At 48.0% G+C, this 14,161-nt stretch overlaps 1 protein-coding gene across 1 annotated transcript in view; it reads left to right on the forward strand.

The window, feature by feature from the left end:
* The first annotated feature begins 2,633 nt into the window (after positions 1-2,633).
* Positions 2,634-14,161, forward strand: part of LOC141094655 (adenosine deaminase-like) — a 41,801-nt gene continuing 30,273 nt past the window's right edge. The window contains exon 1 of the mRNA XM_073580490.1: positions 2,634-2,785. Within this exon, the coding sequence (XP_073436591.1) occupies positions 2,663-2,785 (123 nt within the window). The 5' untranslated portion in view covers positions 2,634-2,662. The remainder of the gene's footprint in view (positions 2,786-14,161) is intronic.

Genomic DNA, 14,161 nt, shown 5'->3' on the forward strand with positions numbered 1-14,161 from the left:
GTAAAGTAAACATGTGGGAAATGTTAGTTATCAAGTTTTTTGTGTGCCGTATCTCTGTGATTTAAGGGCATAAAAATTCAAAGTTGGAAAATTGCGAAATTTTCAAAATTTTTGCCAAATTTCCATTTTTTTCACAAATAAACGCAAGTTATTTGAATGAAATTTTACCACTAACATGAAGTACAATATGTCACGAGAAAACATTGTCAGAATCACCGGGATCCATAGAAGCGTTCCAGAGTTATGACCTCATAAAGGTACAGTGGTCAGAATTGTAAAAATTGGCCCGGTCATGAACGTGCAAACCACCCTTGGGGGTGAAGGGGTTAAACTCTCAAAATGGCCAGAAAAAAATAACTTTCATGTGAAACTCGACAGTCTATTCTTGTTCTTAGAAATGAAGGCTATTCCATGCGAGAAATTGCCAAGAAACTGAAGATTTCCTACAACGGTGTGTACTACTCCCTTCAGAGGAGAGAACAAACAGGCTTTAACCCGAGTAGAAAGAGAAGTGGGAGGCCCTGCTGCACAACAGAGCAACAAGACAAGTACATTAGAGTCTGTAGTTTGAGAAATAGACGCCTCACAGGTCCTCAACTGGCAGCTTCATTAAATAGTACACGCAAAACGTCAGTGTCAATGTCTACAGTGAAGAGGTGACTCCGGGATGCTGGCCTTCAGGGCAGAGTGGCAAAGAAAAAGCCATATCTGAGACTGGCTAATAAAATGAAAAGATTAATATGGACAAAAGAACACAGACATTGGACAGAGGAAGATTGGTAAAAAGTGCTATGGGCAGACGAATAAAAGTTTGAGGTGTTTGGATCACACAGAAGAACATTTGTGAGACGCAGAACAACTGAAAAGATGCTGGAAGAGTGCCTGATGCCATCTGTCAACCATGGTGGAGGTAATGTGATGGTCTGGGGTTGCTTTGGTGCTGGTAAAGTGGGAGATTTGTACAAGGTAAAAGGTATTTTGAATAAGGAAGGATATCACTCCATTTTGCAATGCCATGCCATACCCTATGGACAGCGCTTGATTGGAGCCAATTTCATCCTACAACAGTACAATGACCCAAAGCACAGCTCCAAATTATGCAAAAACTATTTAGAGAAGAAGCAGGCAGCTGGTATCCTGTCTGTAATGGAGTGGCAAGCACAGTCACCAGATCTCAACACAATTGAGCTGTTGTGAGAGCAGCTTGACCGTATGGTGCGCAAAAAGTGCCCATCAAGCCAAACCAACTTGTGGGAGGGGCTTCTGGAAGCATGGGGTGAAATTTCTCCAGATTACCTCAGCAAATTAACTGATAGAATGCCAAATCTCTGCAATGCTGTAATTGCTGCAAAGGGAGCATTCTTTGACGAAAGCAAAGTTTGAAGGAAAAAATTATTATTTCAAATAAAAATCTTTTTTTCGAACTTTGTCAATGTCTATACAAGATTTTAAATTCATTTGGCAAATCGTTTGATTAATAAAAGTATGAGTTTTCATGGAAAATACAAAATTGCCTGGGTGATCCCAAATTTTTGAACGGTAGTGTATTTGCTCCTTCGCTCTCCATATTTCCTCCTCACACTTCCCCCTGAGTCCACATACTGTGTCGGTACACATTCCATCACCCTTGTTCCCCCTAGTTCCTCCTCACACATCTCATCACCCTTGCTTCCAATACTGTGTCACATTTTTCCCTTTCGTACTCACTGTGTTCATCCCATCTCCCCACTCACCCCCTACAGAATAAATCCACTGCACTTCTGACAGAATAAATCCATCCCCCTCCACACAGACTAAATAAATCTCCGACCCTCCCACACACACTGAATAAAGCCCCAAACATCCCACACACACTGTATAAACTCCTGACCTCACACACGCCAAATAAATTCCCACACACTGAACAAATCCCCACACACACACACACACACACACACACACACACACACACTGAATAAATTCCCCCCCACACTGAATAAATCCTCACACATTGAATAAATCACCCCGCCACACACACACGGAATAAATCCCAACACGCAGCCACACTCACTGAATAAATCCCCAACCCCTTAACACACACACACACACTGTATAAATCCCACACACACACTGAACAAATCACACACACACACACTGAATAAATAAACACACACACAATATATATATATATATATATATATATATATATATATATATATATATACACATACACACACATACACACACCCCACACTGAATCTTTGGTGTCTTCAGCTCTACAGCCACAGGAGCACTTACTACCGAGCCTCTTCTCTCTTTTGTGCACCAGCGAGTGATGTCAGCAGCGAGCACAATTGATCCCTGGGAGCGGGCGCGCTGCAGCTTCTCTGTGTCGGCTGTCAGCTTGACAACCGGCTTAGAGAACTGCCGACTCCCAGTCCGGGGGGGGGGGGGCAGAACGCAGCCACAGGGGTAGACACTTTGGACTTCCACATAAAGAGGCCCGACTGCACCTCCATGCCCAGGGCACGTGCCCGGCTGCCCCCCCTTCCTAGATAAGCCTCTGTGCTGGACAAATGTGAATGAATCTGTGATGGTTCAAAAGTAGATGTGAACCCAACCTAAGAAATATAGGAAGGAATAAACAAGTTAGAAGAAATTTAAACAGTTAAGTAATCTTGGCATGCCTGAACAGGACGCAGAGACAGCTACTGGCCAAGGTCCATCTAATGACTTCCGTGTTCATAGTAGAAACTGCAGTGTTACAAGAATGGAAACCTCGTTCACTGTGTTTAACAAGCCAAAGGTAGGAATAGCTCAATACACAAGAAAAGTGTCCACCTGGGTTATATGTGACATCAATTCTATATCTCTAGAGAACATGCTTTCTCTACCAAGCGAGTGATCTGAGGGCTCTGAGTAATACTGCATTGTGGATATCAGCGGCACATCTGAGCCGAGCGTGCATATGCATGGGGGATATCTGATGTGTATGGGGGATAGAGATAAATGTCTGTCAGGGCATATCTGATGTATATGGGGGATAGAGATAAATGTCTGTTAGAGGATATCTGATGTGTATGGGGATAGAGATAAATGTCTGTCGGGGGATATTTGATGTGTATGGAGATAGAGATAAATGTCGGGGGATATCTGCTGTGTGTGGGGAATAGAGACAGGGCCGGCGTTAGCGGCAGGCAGACCAGGTAGCTGCCTAGGACCCCCACTCGCTGATAGCGGCACATCACGCAGCCACTATGTGGCCCGTGAGACAGGGGGGCTGCCTGCCGCCAGCACTGAGTCCCCCCCTGTGCCACATTCAAGACACCGGTACAGTTCAAAGCAATGATGGAGGAGAAAAGCATCAGCTGACGCTCCCTCTCCCATCATTCCCCTCTGCCTCTGACACTGCGGGTGCGCAATGACGTCACTATTGCGGACCTGCTGTGTGCCGGGCAGTGAAGCTGCTGAGGCCAGAGCCGAGCCTGGAGCAGTGCGGGCACGAGGAGAGGTGAGGATTGTGTTTTTATAATATATCAGTGAGTGAGCACTGGCCTGTGGGGCCATTCTCGGGGGGAGCTACATTATATTCTATGGGGGGCTGTATTAGATTTTATGAGGGAGGATTGCATCATACTCTTTGATGGGGCTACTGTCATGATCCAGGCTGGATCTGACAAGTTAAATGGACATAGTGAACTTTTTTTTCCTTGGCTGTGTGCCAAAGGGAGTTTTTGACCCCGGTGATGGTTAGTGGTATTACACTTTAGTTAAAGGGCACATGATTAATACAGGTGTGACACTCTATAAAAGAGTTCAGGTGTGTTTAATCACGGTTGGTGATAGTTGTTCTTTTGCAACCAACCTTGGTGGAGGAAGGAGCTGGAGAGAGTTCTTTACACTGTTGTGGAAGGAGTCACAGAAGGGATTTCCTTGCTGCTCTGTCAGAGCTTGGTGGCAGCTATTCAGGTGGAAGGCTCCATTCGGTTGCTGGACTCTGTGCTGGAGCATTAGCACAGAGAGAGCTAAGTGTTTCTTTATCCCTGTTTGTGACTTTCCTTATGTGTGTTCTAGTACAGTGGTGGGATTAGCTTCCGCACCGACCAATTCCCTAGTGAGGGACTAGGTGCAGGGCGAGTCATGGTTTCTAGGTTCCCGATCGGTGCCCGATGCGGAACCGGCATAGGGACTGTTGAGGAGTGCAGGGTCACTGGCTCAGGGGAGTGCAGGAGGTCTCCACGTCCCCATTCCCTAGTGCAGGGCCCACCACTGTAATTGTTCCCTGGTGTTTACCCTTATTATTTAAATTCGCCAGCTGGAGGCAGGGTATCCAGTTTTACGTGTACTTCTTAAATTCGCCAGCTGGAGGCGGTGTATCCGGCTACATGTCCCATTATTATTTAAATTCGCCTGGCTGGAGGCGGTGTATCCAGGGTCATGTGTGCCATAAATTCGCCCTGCTGGAGGCGCTATGTCCAGTCACATGTTGATCGTTACATTATCACCAACCTTAAAACTTTTTTATTTCTGCTAAGCCATGGACCTAATGCAAATCTTTACCCAGGTACTGCAGACCTTTACTGAAGAGATTAGGGGGCTGCGCGGTGAGATGGTGCAGCAACTGCAGCTGTTGGTGGGCTTTGGAGGTTTGATTCAGGCACAGGCTCATCCAGAACCCAAGATATCTCTCCCGGACCAGTTTTCTGGAGGGAGAGATCAATTCTTGGTATTTCAGCAAACCTGCAAATTATATTTCAGGCTGCGCCCTCGTTCATCAGGGAGTGAAGAGCAACGGGTGGGAATCATTATGTCCCTTCTGAAGGGGGATCCCCAATCCTGGGCCTTCTCCCTGCCAGACGATTCACCATCTTTAGAGTCCGTGGATGAGTTTTTTGCAGCTTTGGCGTTTGTGTATGGGGATCCTGATAGCGTCTCTCTGGCGGAATCCCGACTCCATAGGTGTAAACAGGGAGCCCAGGTTGCTGAGGAGTACTGCTCAGAGTTTAGGAGGTGGGCCACTGACACTCAGTGGAATGACCCTGCTCTTAGGAGTCAATTTGTGCAGGGTCTGTCTCCAAAGTTGCAGGACACTCTGGTGCAGTACGCCGCCCCCAGGTCGCTGGAGGCCACCATGTCCCTTGCCATCCAGGTGGATAGACGCCTTAGGGAAAGACCTACACAAAATGTGCCCCCTGTAGTCCTCTCCAGGGGGAGGACCCACCAGTGCGGTTGGTGGAACCCAAGCAGCCTGGTGTTGTTGGTACAAAAAGGGGTTGCCTGCCGTTCGCCATGGTGGCGGGTATGCTTTTCCTGTGGGAAGCCGAGCCATTTCATGGGAGCCTGCCCAGCGTGTGCCAAGTCTCTGGACGAACCTATGCAAGTAGGAAGTGTTGGATTGTGTTCAGCCCTGCCTACGGTTCAGGGAGTGGTGTCGGCATGTTTTTTCTGTGGGCAGACTGGTCATGTCCTTAAGGCTTGCCCATTGCGCGCCAAATTATCTGTGTCATCTCAGAAGCCGCATACCCCTGGTCGTTGGGAGGGAGACGACCAGGGAGTGTACATTTCCTCCATTTTGCCCTCCCAAGGTATCATGTCAGTGGAAGTGTTGGCTGGCGGGGTACCGGAGGTGCTACCGGTGCTTGTGGACAGCGGAGCAGGAGTCAGTCTGGTGGATGCTCGCTTTGTCCAGACTCATGACCTGAAGTGTGGGATGCTGGCCCAACCTATAAGCGTCCAGGCCATTAACTCTGTTCCTCTGAGCCAGGGGAGCCTTCCCCAAGTCGTAGAAAACATCCATCTGCGTATAGGACATCATGAGGAGTCCTTGTCATGCTACGTCTTGGAGGGAGTGTTAGTACCTATGATTTTAGGCTTCCCTTGGCTGAAAAAACACAACCCGGTGATAGATTGGCGGGCGAGGGAAGTAGTCAGCTGGGGGCAGTCGTGTGAGGGCTGCTGCCTAGGGACTACTGTCTCTGCCGTTTCTCTTCAACGGACCCCTTCCTCTCCAGTGAGAGCAGCGGATGTGCTGCAGGAGAGTAGGGGCAAGTCTCAGCCCTCGCCGCTAGCCAACCCTGTGAGGCGCAGACCTCGTGGTGGAAATAGTTGGAGGGTGGTGTACCCCATGGTGAAGTGCGGGGGTGTGAGTGTGGTTGTAACGGCTCCAGCCCCAGCCCCCACTTACCGTGCTGCGCGCGCCCCTCGGCGCGCTCCTGCTTCTCGGCGTGTCCCCGCGCCTGGCCTCCGGCTCCCTTCTCGTCGGGCACCTGCACACTGCGTGACTCCCGGCGCGCAGCCTCCTGGGTAGAGTGACACGCTGGCCCCACCTCCAACATGGCGGCACCCACCACTACATATGTCCGGCGTCTAGATAGGTAAGACGCCTGTCTATCAAATGCGGTAGCGCTGTCTCGTGCGGCATGCTGTGTTTCCAGGCCCCTTCACCCTTGCCTCTGTCAGCGCTGCGCTCTGCGTCTCTGGGGCTCTCTGCCTGCGCTGTCTCTGCCTGTTAGTGCCTCCGTGCTTCTCCCTCCGTCTCTGTCCTGCTCCTGCCGCCTCTCGTCCAACCATGTTACCTTCCTTGTTGCTGCATACCCTCCTGCCTAGTGTAGCTTTTTGCTTCCTCTCTTTTGCAGCCTCCCGTCCCGGACGCCCCTGGCTCTCCAGTACTGTGCTCAGCTTAAGTCTCTGTGTTCTCTGGTGTCCTCTTGTACGGATACGTCTGTGCCTCCTTCTAGTCTATTGCCCCAGTCGTCCCTTTGGTTCCAGCTGTCGCGGTTCTATCCCCTGGGGGTCTGTCCCTAACACTCCCTGTATAGGGGGTGGTCCTCACCTGGGTGCTCGCCCTCGGGGGCTCTGGAACCATGACCCAGAGGGTCCACTCTCGGGTAACCTTTTGCTTTCCTCTTTTGCAATAGCGAACCGTAACAGTGGTGACACAGGGGGACGCCTCTGTTGTCAATTCCAGAAAGAGTTCTCCAAGTGGTGACAAATGAACAAGTGGCAATAAACGTTCAGGTCCGGACCTGTGTGAACGAGCATGTATGGGTGGCCACCAAAAAACATCCAGTGGAAGTGTGTTGTGGAGTCTTACCAGCTCATAACAAACATACACAACTCGTTCCCCAGGTCGGCGCTTCGGAGATGTGTGGTACCTCCAGAACATACATTGCCAATACCAACAGTACTCGTTTGTCATAAACTTGAGGTTCAGGTAGTGGGGGTGTTAAACTCTGGATCTGGGCGTCCCTGCTGTAGGGTGTTCCCTGATGAGGAGCGATCTTGAGGGTCCAGAGGCCCCTCATTAAGGGGGGGTACTGTCATGATCCAGGCTGGATTTGACAAATTAAATGGACATAGTGAACTTTTTTTCCTTGGCTGTGTGTCAAAGGGAGTTTTTGACCCCGGTGGTGGTTAGTGGTATTATACTTTAGTTAAAGGGCACATGATTAATACAGGTGTGACGCTCTATAAAAGAGTTCAGGTGTGTTTAATCACGGTTGGTGATAGTTGTTCTTTTGCAACCAACCTTGGTGGAGGAAGAAGCTGGAGAGAGTTCTTTACACTGTTGTGGAAGGAGTTACAGAAGGGATTTCCTGGCTGCTCTGTCAGAGCTTGGTGGCAGCTATTCAGGTGGAAGGCTCCATTCGGTTGCTGGACTCTGTGCTAGAGCATTAGCACAGAGAGAGCTAAGTGTTTCTTTATCCCTGTTTGTGACTTTCCTTATGTGTGTTCTAGTACAGTGGTGGGATTAGTTTCCGCACCGACCAATTCCCTAGTGAGGGACTAGGTGCAGGGCGAGTCATGGTTTCTAGGTTCCCAATCGGCGCCCGGTGCGGAACAGGCATAGGGACTGTTGAGGAGTGCAGGGTCACTGGCTCAGGGGAGTGCAGGAGGTCTCCACGTCCCCATTCCTTAGTGCAGGGCCCACCACTGTAATTGTTCCCTGGTGTTTACCCTTATTTAAATTCGCCAGCTGGAGGCGGGGTATCCAGTTTTACGTGTACTTCTTAAATTCGCCAGCTGGAGGCGGTGTATCCGGCTGCATGTCCCATTATTATTTAAATTCGCCTGGCTGGAGGCGGTGTATCCAGGGTCACGTGTGCCATAAATTCGCCCTGCTGGAGGCACTGTGTCCAGTCACACGTTGATCGTTACAGCTATACTATATTCTATGGGGAGGTGTGCTGTATTATATTCTATGTGGGTGTGTATTAGATTTTATGAGGGAGGATAGCATCATACTTTTTGATGGGGCTACATTATATTCTATGGGGAGATGGGCTGTATTATATTCTATGGGGGCAGTATTATATTCTATGAGGGGTGATTGCATCATACTTTGAGGGGGCTACATTATACTTTAAGGGGTCTGCATTATATTCTATGTGGGGGATGCCATATATGATATGTAGGGGCTGCATTATACTATGAGGGGGCTGCATTATATTCTGGGAGGTTACCTTATATTGTATGGAGGGGCTATATTATATTCTGTGGGGTGGCTGCATTATGCTCTGTGGTGTGGCTGCATTATACTGTATCGAGGTCTATGGGAAATACATTATACTATACGAAGAACTATGTGGTGCATTATACTATGGGAAGTGAATTGTCCTACATGTTAGGTCAGGTTAGGATAGGATATGGGTTGAACTAAATGGACTTAAAGTATTCCTTCATCCTTAATAACTATGTTGCTAGGTTACATGGATGACTATGGCGGTGCATTATACTATATGGAGCACTATGAGGAGTGTATTATACTATATGGAGGACTGAGTGCATTTTAGTATATGGAGGGGTATGAGGAGTGTATTATACTATATGGAGGACTATAGGGAGTGTATTATACTATATGGAGTACCATGGGGAGTGTATTATACTATATGGAGGACTATGGGGCACATTATATTATATGGAGGACTATGTGGTGTGCTTTTTACAATATGGAGGACTGTGGTACACATTATAATTTATTAAGGACGATGGGGTGTATTATACTAAATAAGCAAAATGTTGCATATTCATCGAGTGATTGGATTGTTTATGCTGGAACAAAAATCATTGTTCTCAGCACATCGCCAGTGTCTATTAATGATATATTAGTGATTGTTCTGTCCCCATCATTATTCCTCAGATGATGGAAAGAGGCCGGGAAACAAGTGTCGAACGACTTCAGTGTTGTCGATCACACTCGTTTAGCGGCCTGAACTCAGCGAAATGCTTCTGTGTGATGTGCAATATGTTTGCATTTGGGGCCCCATTTTAAACTTTTGCCTAGGGCCCCACTTTGCCTAAAACCGGCCCTGGATAGAGATAAATGTCTGTTGGGGGATATCTGATGTGTATGGGGATAGAGATAAATGTCAGGGATATCTGATGCGTATGGGGTGTGAGACAGTGACCCGTATTACAGGTAGGGGGTCACTGTTTGTTCTCCCCGGAATGCGCATGGTGGCGTATTGAGGTCTTGAGGGGGCATTGAAGTCGCAGGCGTAGCCATGATTGTAATGGTGAAGCAGTGACCCATGTTACAGGTAGGGGGTCACTGTTTGTTCTCCCCAGGAGATGCATGGGGGCATATGAAGGCAATAGGGGTGCATCGCAGTCACGAGCATAGCTAGGAAAATGTTGATGTTGATGTACCTGCTGTTGCGGATCGCACTAAATATAAAATATAAGGAAGTGCGATCGCAACTCAGGGTCCACTGTGCAGAGATGGTAAAGTGCTGCTCGGTAATGGAGGAGTACTGACTGAACACCGACGGGTTAACCACCGACCCGGTGTGTACAGGGGCTTACTCTGTCACTTCACAGAGCCGGAGCCTGTTAACTCACAGAGCCCGGCAAGGAGAGCGCTAGTGTAGAGACACAGGACTCTGCACCAAGGACACAGAGTTAGAGTCCCTCTAGCCCCACTAGCGATCAGCACCGCAACTGCAATGCCAGGAGAACGGAACTAAAGTAAACCGCTACTGGAGCATAGTGCCGCACTAGTGGACTCCACTAATCAGCCTAAACCTAGAGCTGAAAAGCGCACTATCTGCGCACGGCGCCGCTCTGACGGACACTGCAATATATGCGGTAAGGTGGTGCCTTATGCTGAATGGCACACTCTGGCGCTAGCATGAGTGAGGAGCTGGGAGCACTGCGGCACTAGGCAGTGCCACTACTCGGCGCTGACTGTGACTCTACAAACCCTATCTCATGCACAACCGAGGGAGGGAGTCATAATGAGTCAGTCACCTGTCACAAGCATCCATCAACATACACACACTTAGCCATTAGAGTCTATACTAGCGCATGGCTGAGCGGCCATGCGAACCTTTTATAGCAGCATCCTTCCGGGACCTTCCTGATGGTCCAATCCGAGCTGCTTGAGGACCTGGGCATGTGACCTCTGACCTCCAATGAGAGGTCATCCCACAGGCATGCTCAGTAGGCTGTAAAAAGGACTCTGGAGCTGCTCGCTGCTGACTAGTGCGGAAGCTGAACTAGAGTTGGCAGCAGCAACCAACCTGACAGCACTAGCTTGAGCAAGATGAGGGGACCGACGCCTTTGCTGAGCAGCCTCCTCTGCAGTCGGGACTGAATGGGAGACCGCAGAAGGCAAGGCTCAGGATTCCTCCTGTGCAGAGGCAGGAACCTGATGCCTAACACCTGCTATAGGGGTTGCCAACCTAGGGACAGAGTGTAATCCCAATAGGCTCCTCCTAGAGGTATTGGCAGGAGAGACTGAAGATAAACAAGGTCGAGACCACCCAAAACTGGCCCAAATCTATCGTTAATCAGAAAAGTGGTCGTGTCCGCAATGGAGAACTGTATGGAGGAGAAACGCAAAGGGGAGGGATGCATGCATTGATCATTGGTTCCGGTCCCTACTTTAGTTTCTTAATACAGTGGCGGGCAGGATGTTACAGGGGCATGGAGATGCCCTGTCTCGCGCCCAAAAGGGGTGACAAGTGTTCAACCCCACAGGTATGAACAGTGGGGGGATATGTGAGACAGTGACCTGTGTTACAGGTAGGGGTCACTGTTTGTTCTCCCCAGGATGTGCACAGAGGCGTATTGATGTCATGAGGGGGCATTGCAGTCGTTGGTGTATGATTGTAATGGTGAAGCAGTTATCCGTGCTACAGGTAGGGGTCACTATTTGTTCTCACCAGGAGATGCATGGAGGCCATAGGAGTGCATGGCAGTCCCAGGTGTAGCTGGGACTGCAATGCAGACTGATAATAAAAATAAGTGTTAGTCTTGGACATGCTAGTGGTCCAAGACAAATGTAGGGAAAACCTGCTCTGGAATATTGTGTGGTGAAATAGATTGCAGGATTGCAGTGTTGGAGTCTGTTTCACTCCAGGCCCAGATTTTCCATGTGGCTAAAGGCCACAGGTTCCTTTGTTAAAAGCTCTGCAGGAAAGGGTTTGGGTGTGTCAGCGTCAGAGACAGTGTCTGGCTGGTGTTTGGAAGAGAGCAGAAGGCTCTGCGGGGCTTTGTCGGTGTGCAGAGACATAGGACAGAGCTGAGCCAAACAGCCAGGGGAGCTGAGATGCTTGGCATCCACAGCTAACAGCGCTGCAGTCACCCACGGTAACTGGTCAGAAGAGTTCCAGCGTGTTTAGTGGCTGCAAACCAATGGAGCAAAGTTGTGAGTAAATGATGTGTGTAAGAGATTTTGTCACAGTGTGCAGTCGCCCACAGAAACTGGACACAGGGAAGTCTGGCGTGTTTAGTGACTACAATATGATGTGAACTGTGTTCCATGTAGTACTATGGACTGAATATTATGCATTTGTGTGAATTTCAACTTTAATGCTGTGAAGATTACACATTAAAGAGACTTTTGGGTTTGAACTTTGTGGGTCACTGCGTAAGGTGCTACCGCAGCACTACAGGGGATAGAGATAAATGTCGGGTGATATCTAATGTGTATGGGGGATAGAGATAAGGGTCTGTTTGGGGATAGCTGATGTGTATGGGGATAGAGAAAAATGTCTGGGGGATATCTAATATGTTTGGAGATACAAATAAATGTCTTTCGGGGGATATCTGATGTCTATGGAGTGTAGAGATTTGATCTGGTGGGCAGTGGCAGAGCCGCAGTAATGAGGCAACACATAGGCTTAAAGTCCAAATTCAGTGGTTTAATATCACTTTAAACAGCAGGTTAACAGAAAGTAAAGAAAAGCACAAATATACTCCAGCTTGGAGAAACACTGGTCCCAGACTCACCCTTGGATGGGCTTAACTAAGCAGCTGCCCTGTCAGCGGCGTCCACCAGGTGCCATTCCCCAGGTTGTTTTGAGTCTTGCTGCTAAAGCTTTGTAGCACCATTAGTCCAGCAAAACAAATTCAGACTAACTCTAGCTAAGTTCCTAATATCTTCTGTTGTGAGTTCATTTTCCCCTTCACCATTGAGGTCTGATGAACTCCCACTTCTGGTGAAGGAAGGTAGTGAGGCTGATTACAAAGCACCTGAGCAGAATGATGATGACTGGGTGACTGGGATTGCTGACTGGATATAAGGCAGCCGACGCCCTTCTGTCTTGCGGGTGATTACTCTGAGGGATTCTTGGAGACCAGTCTGATTCCTGCTCCTCAAAAGCTAAGTTTTCTGCTCTACTTTTTGCATTTGTGTTTTGGTTTTGTTTTGCCTTGTTTTTCTGGATTTCTGCCTTTCCCTGCTGGGTGAGCTGTATTCCTTTTTGCGCTGTCTTCAGATAATACCCGAGTACTGATATAGTCTTTTTGAAGCCTAGCGTCTTCAGGGCTTTTTTCCCTATCAGTCTGTTGGCTCTTGTTTTTGAGAGGGTTTTGGCGGATTGCAGACAGCAGCTTTTCTATTCTGTCCTATTTAGTTAGCTTGGGCCCCATCATTTGCTCAGCCTATCTTTCTATCTGTGTGAGTGTTTTTTCATCTTGCTTCACCGTCATTATATGTTGGGGGCTGCCTATTGCTTTGGGGTCTGCTCTGGGGCAGTTTAGATTTCCCTTTCTGTCTTTAGGCTATGTAGTTCTCCGGCTGTGATCGAGGGGTCTAGGGCACCGTAGGAACCCCCCACGGCTACTGCTAGTTGTTGTTAGGTTCAGGGGTCTGCAATCCGATAGCTGCCAACTTCTCTGGTTTTCTGGACTTAGCTAGTATTTCTGTTTTTGCCTCCTACGGTGACTCATTAATAACAATCTTCCACACACACTCACCATGTGCCAAACATCAACCTCCATTACATAGCCTATAACCCCACCCACAGGTGAGGTACACATCACATGGGCTGATCACGTGACCGTGACATCATCGCAGGTCCTTGACTTTAGGGAAAATCCACGCCAAACTTTATCCTGCTGGGAGAAATGTATCTCCCATCCAGCACTATACCCTTTGCTGTACCACAGGAGATACAGATAAATATCTGTCGGGAGATATCTGACGTGTATGGGAGATAAAGATAAATGTCTGTCGGGGATATCTGATGTGTATGGGGGAGAGAGATAAATGTCTGTCGGGGGATATCTGATGTATATGGGGGATAGAGATAAATATCTGTCGGGGATATCTGTTGTGTATTGGGGATAGAGATAAATATCTGTCGGGGATATCTGATGTGTATGGAGATAAAGATAAATATCTTTCGGGGGATATCTGATGTATATAGAGATAGATAAATGTCTGTCGGGGGATATTTGATTTATATGGGGGATAGAGATAAATGTCTGTCGGGGGATATCTGATGTATATGGGGATAGATAAATGTCTGTCAGGGGATATTTGATGTATATGGGGGATAGAGATAAATGTCTGTTGGGGGATATTTGATGTGTATGGAGATAAAGATAAATATCTGTCAGGGGATATCTGATGTATATGGAGATGGATAAATGTCTGTTGGGGGATATTTGATGTGTATGGGAGATAGAGATAAATGTCTGTCGGGGGATATTTGATGTATATGGGGTATAGAGATAAATGTCTGTTGGGGGATATCTGATGTATATAGGGGATAGAGATAAATGTCTGTCGGGGGATATCTGATGTGTATGGAGATAAAGATAAATATCTGTCAGGGGATATCTGATGTATATGGGGGATAGAGATAAATATCTTTCGGGGCATCTCTGATGTATATGGAGATAGATAAATGTCTGTCGGGGGATATTTGATGTGTATGGGGGATAGAGATAA

The sequence above is a fragment of the Dendrobates tinctorius genome, unplaced genomic scaffold (genome assembly GCF_039654945.1).
Source record: "Dendrobates tinctorius isolate UK_male_01 unplaced genomic scaffold, ASM3965494v1 ptg000065l, whole genome shotgun sequence".
Taxonomy (NCBI): Eukaryota; Metazoa; Chordata; class Amphibia; order Anura; family Dendrobatidae; genus Dendrobates; species Dendrobates tinctorius.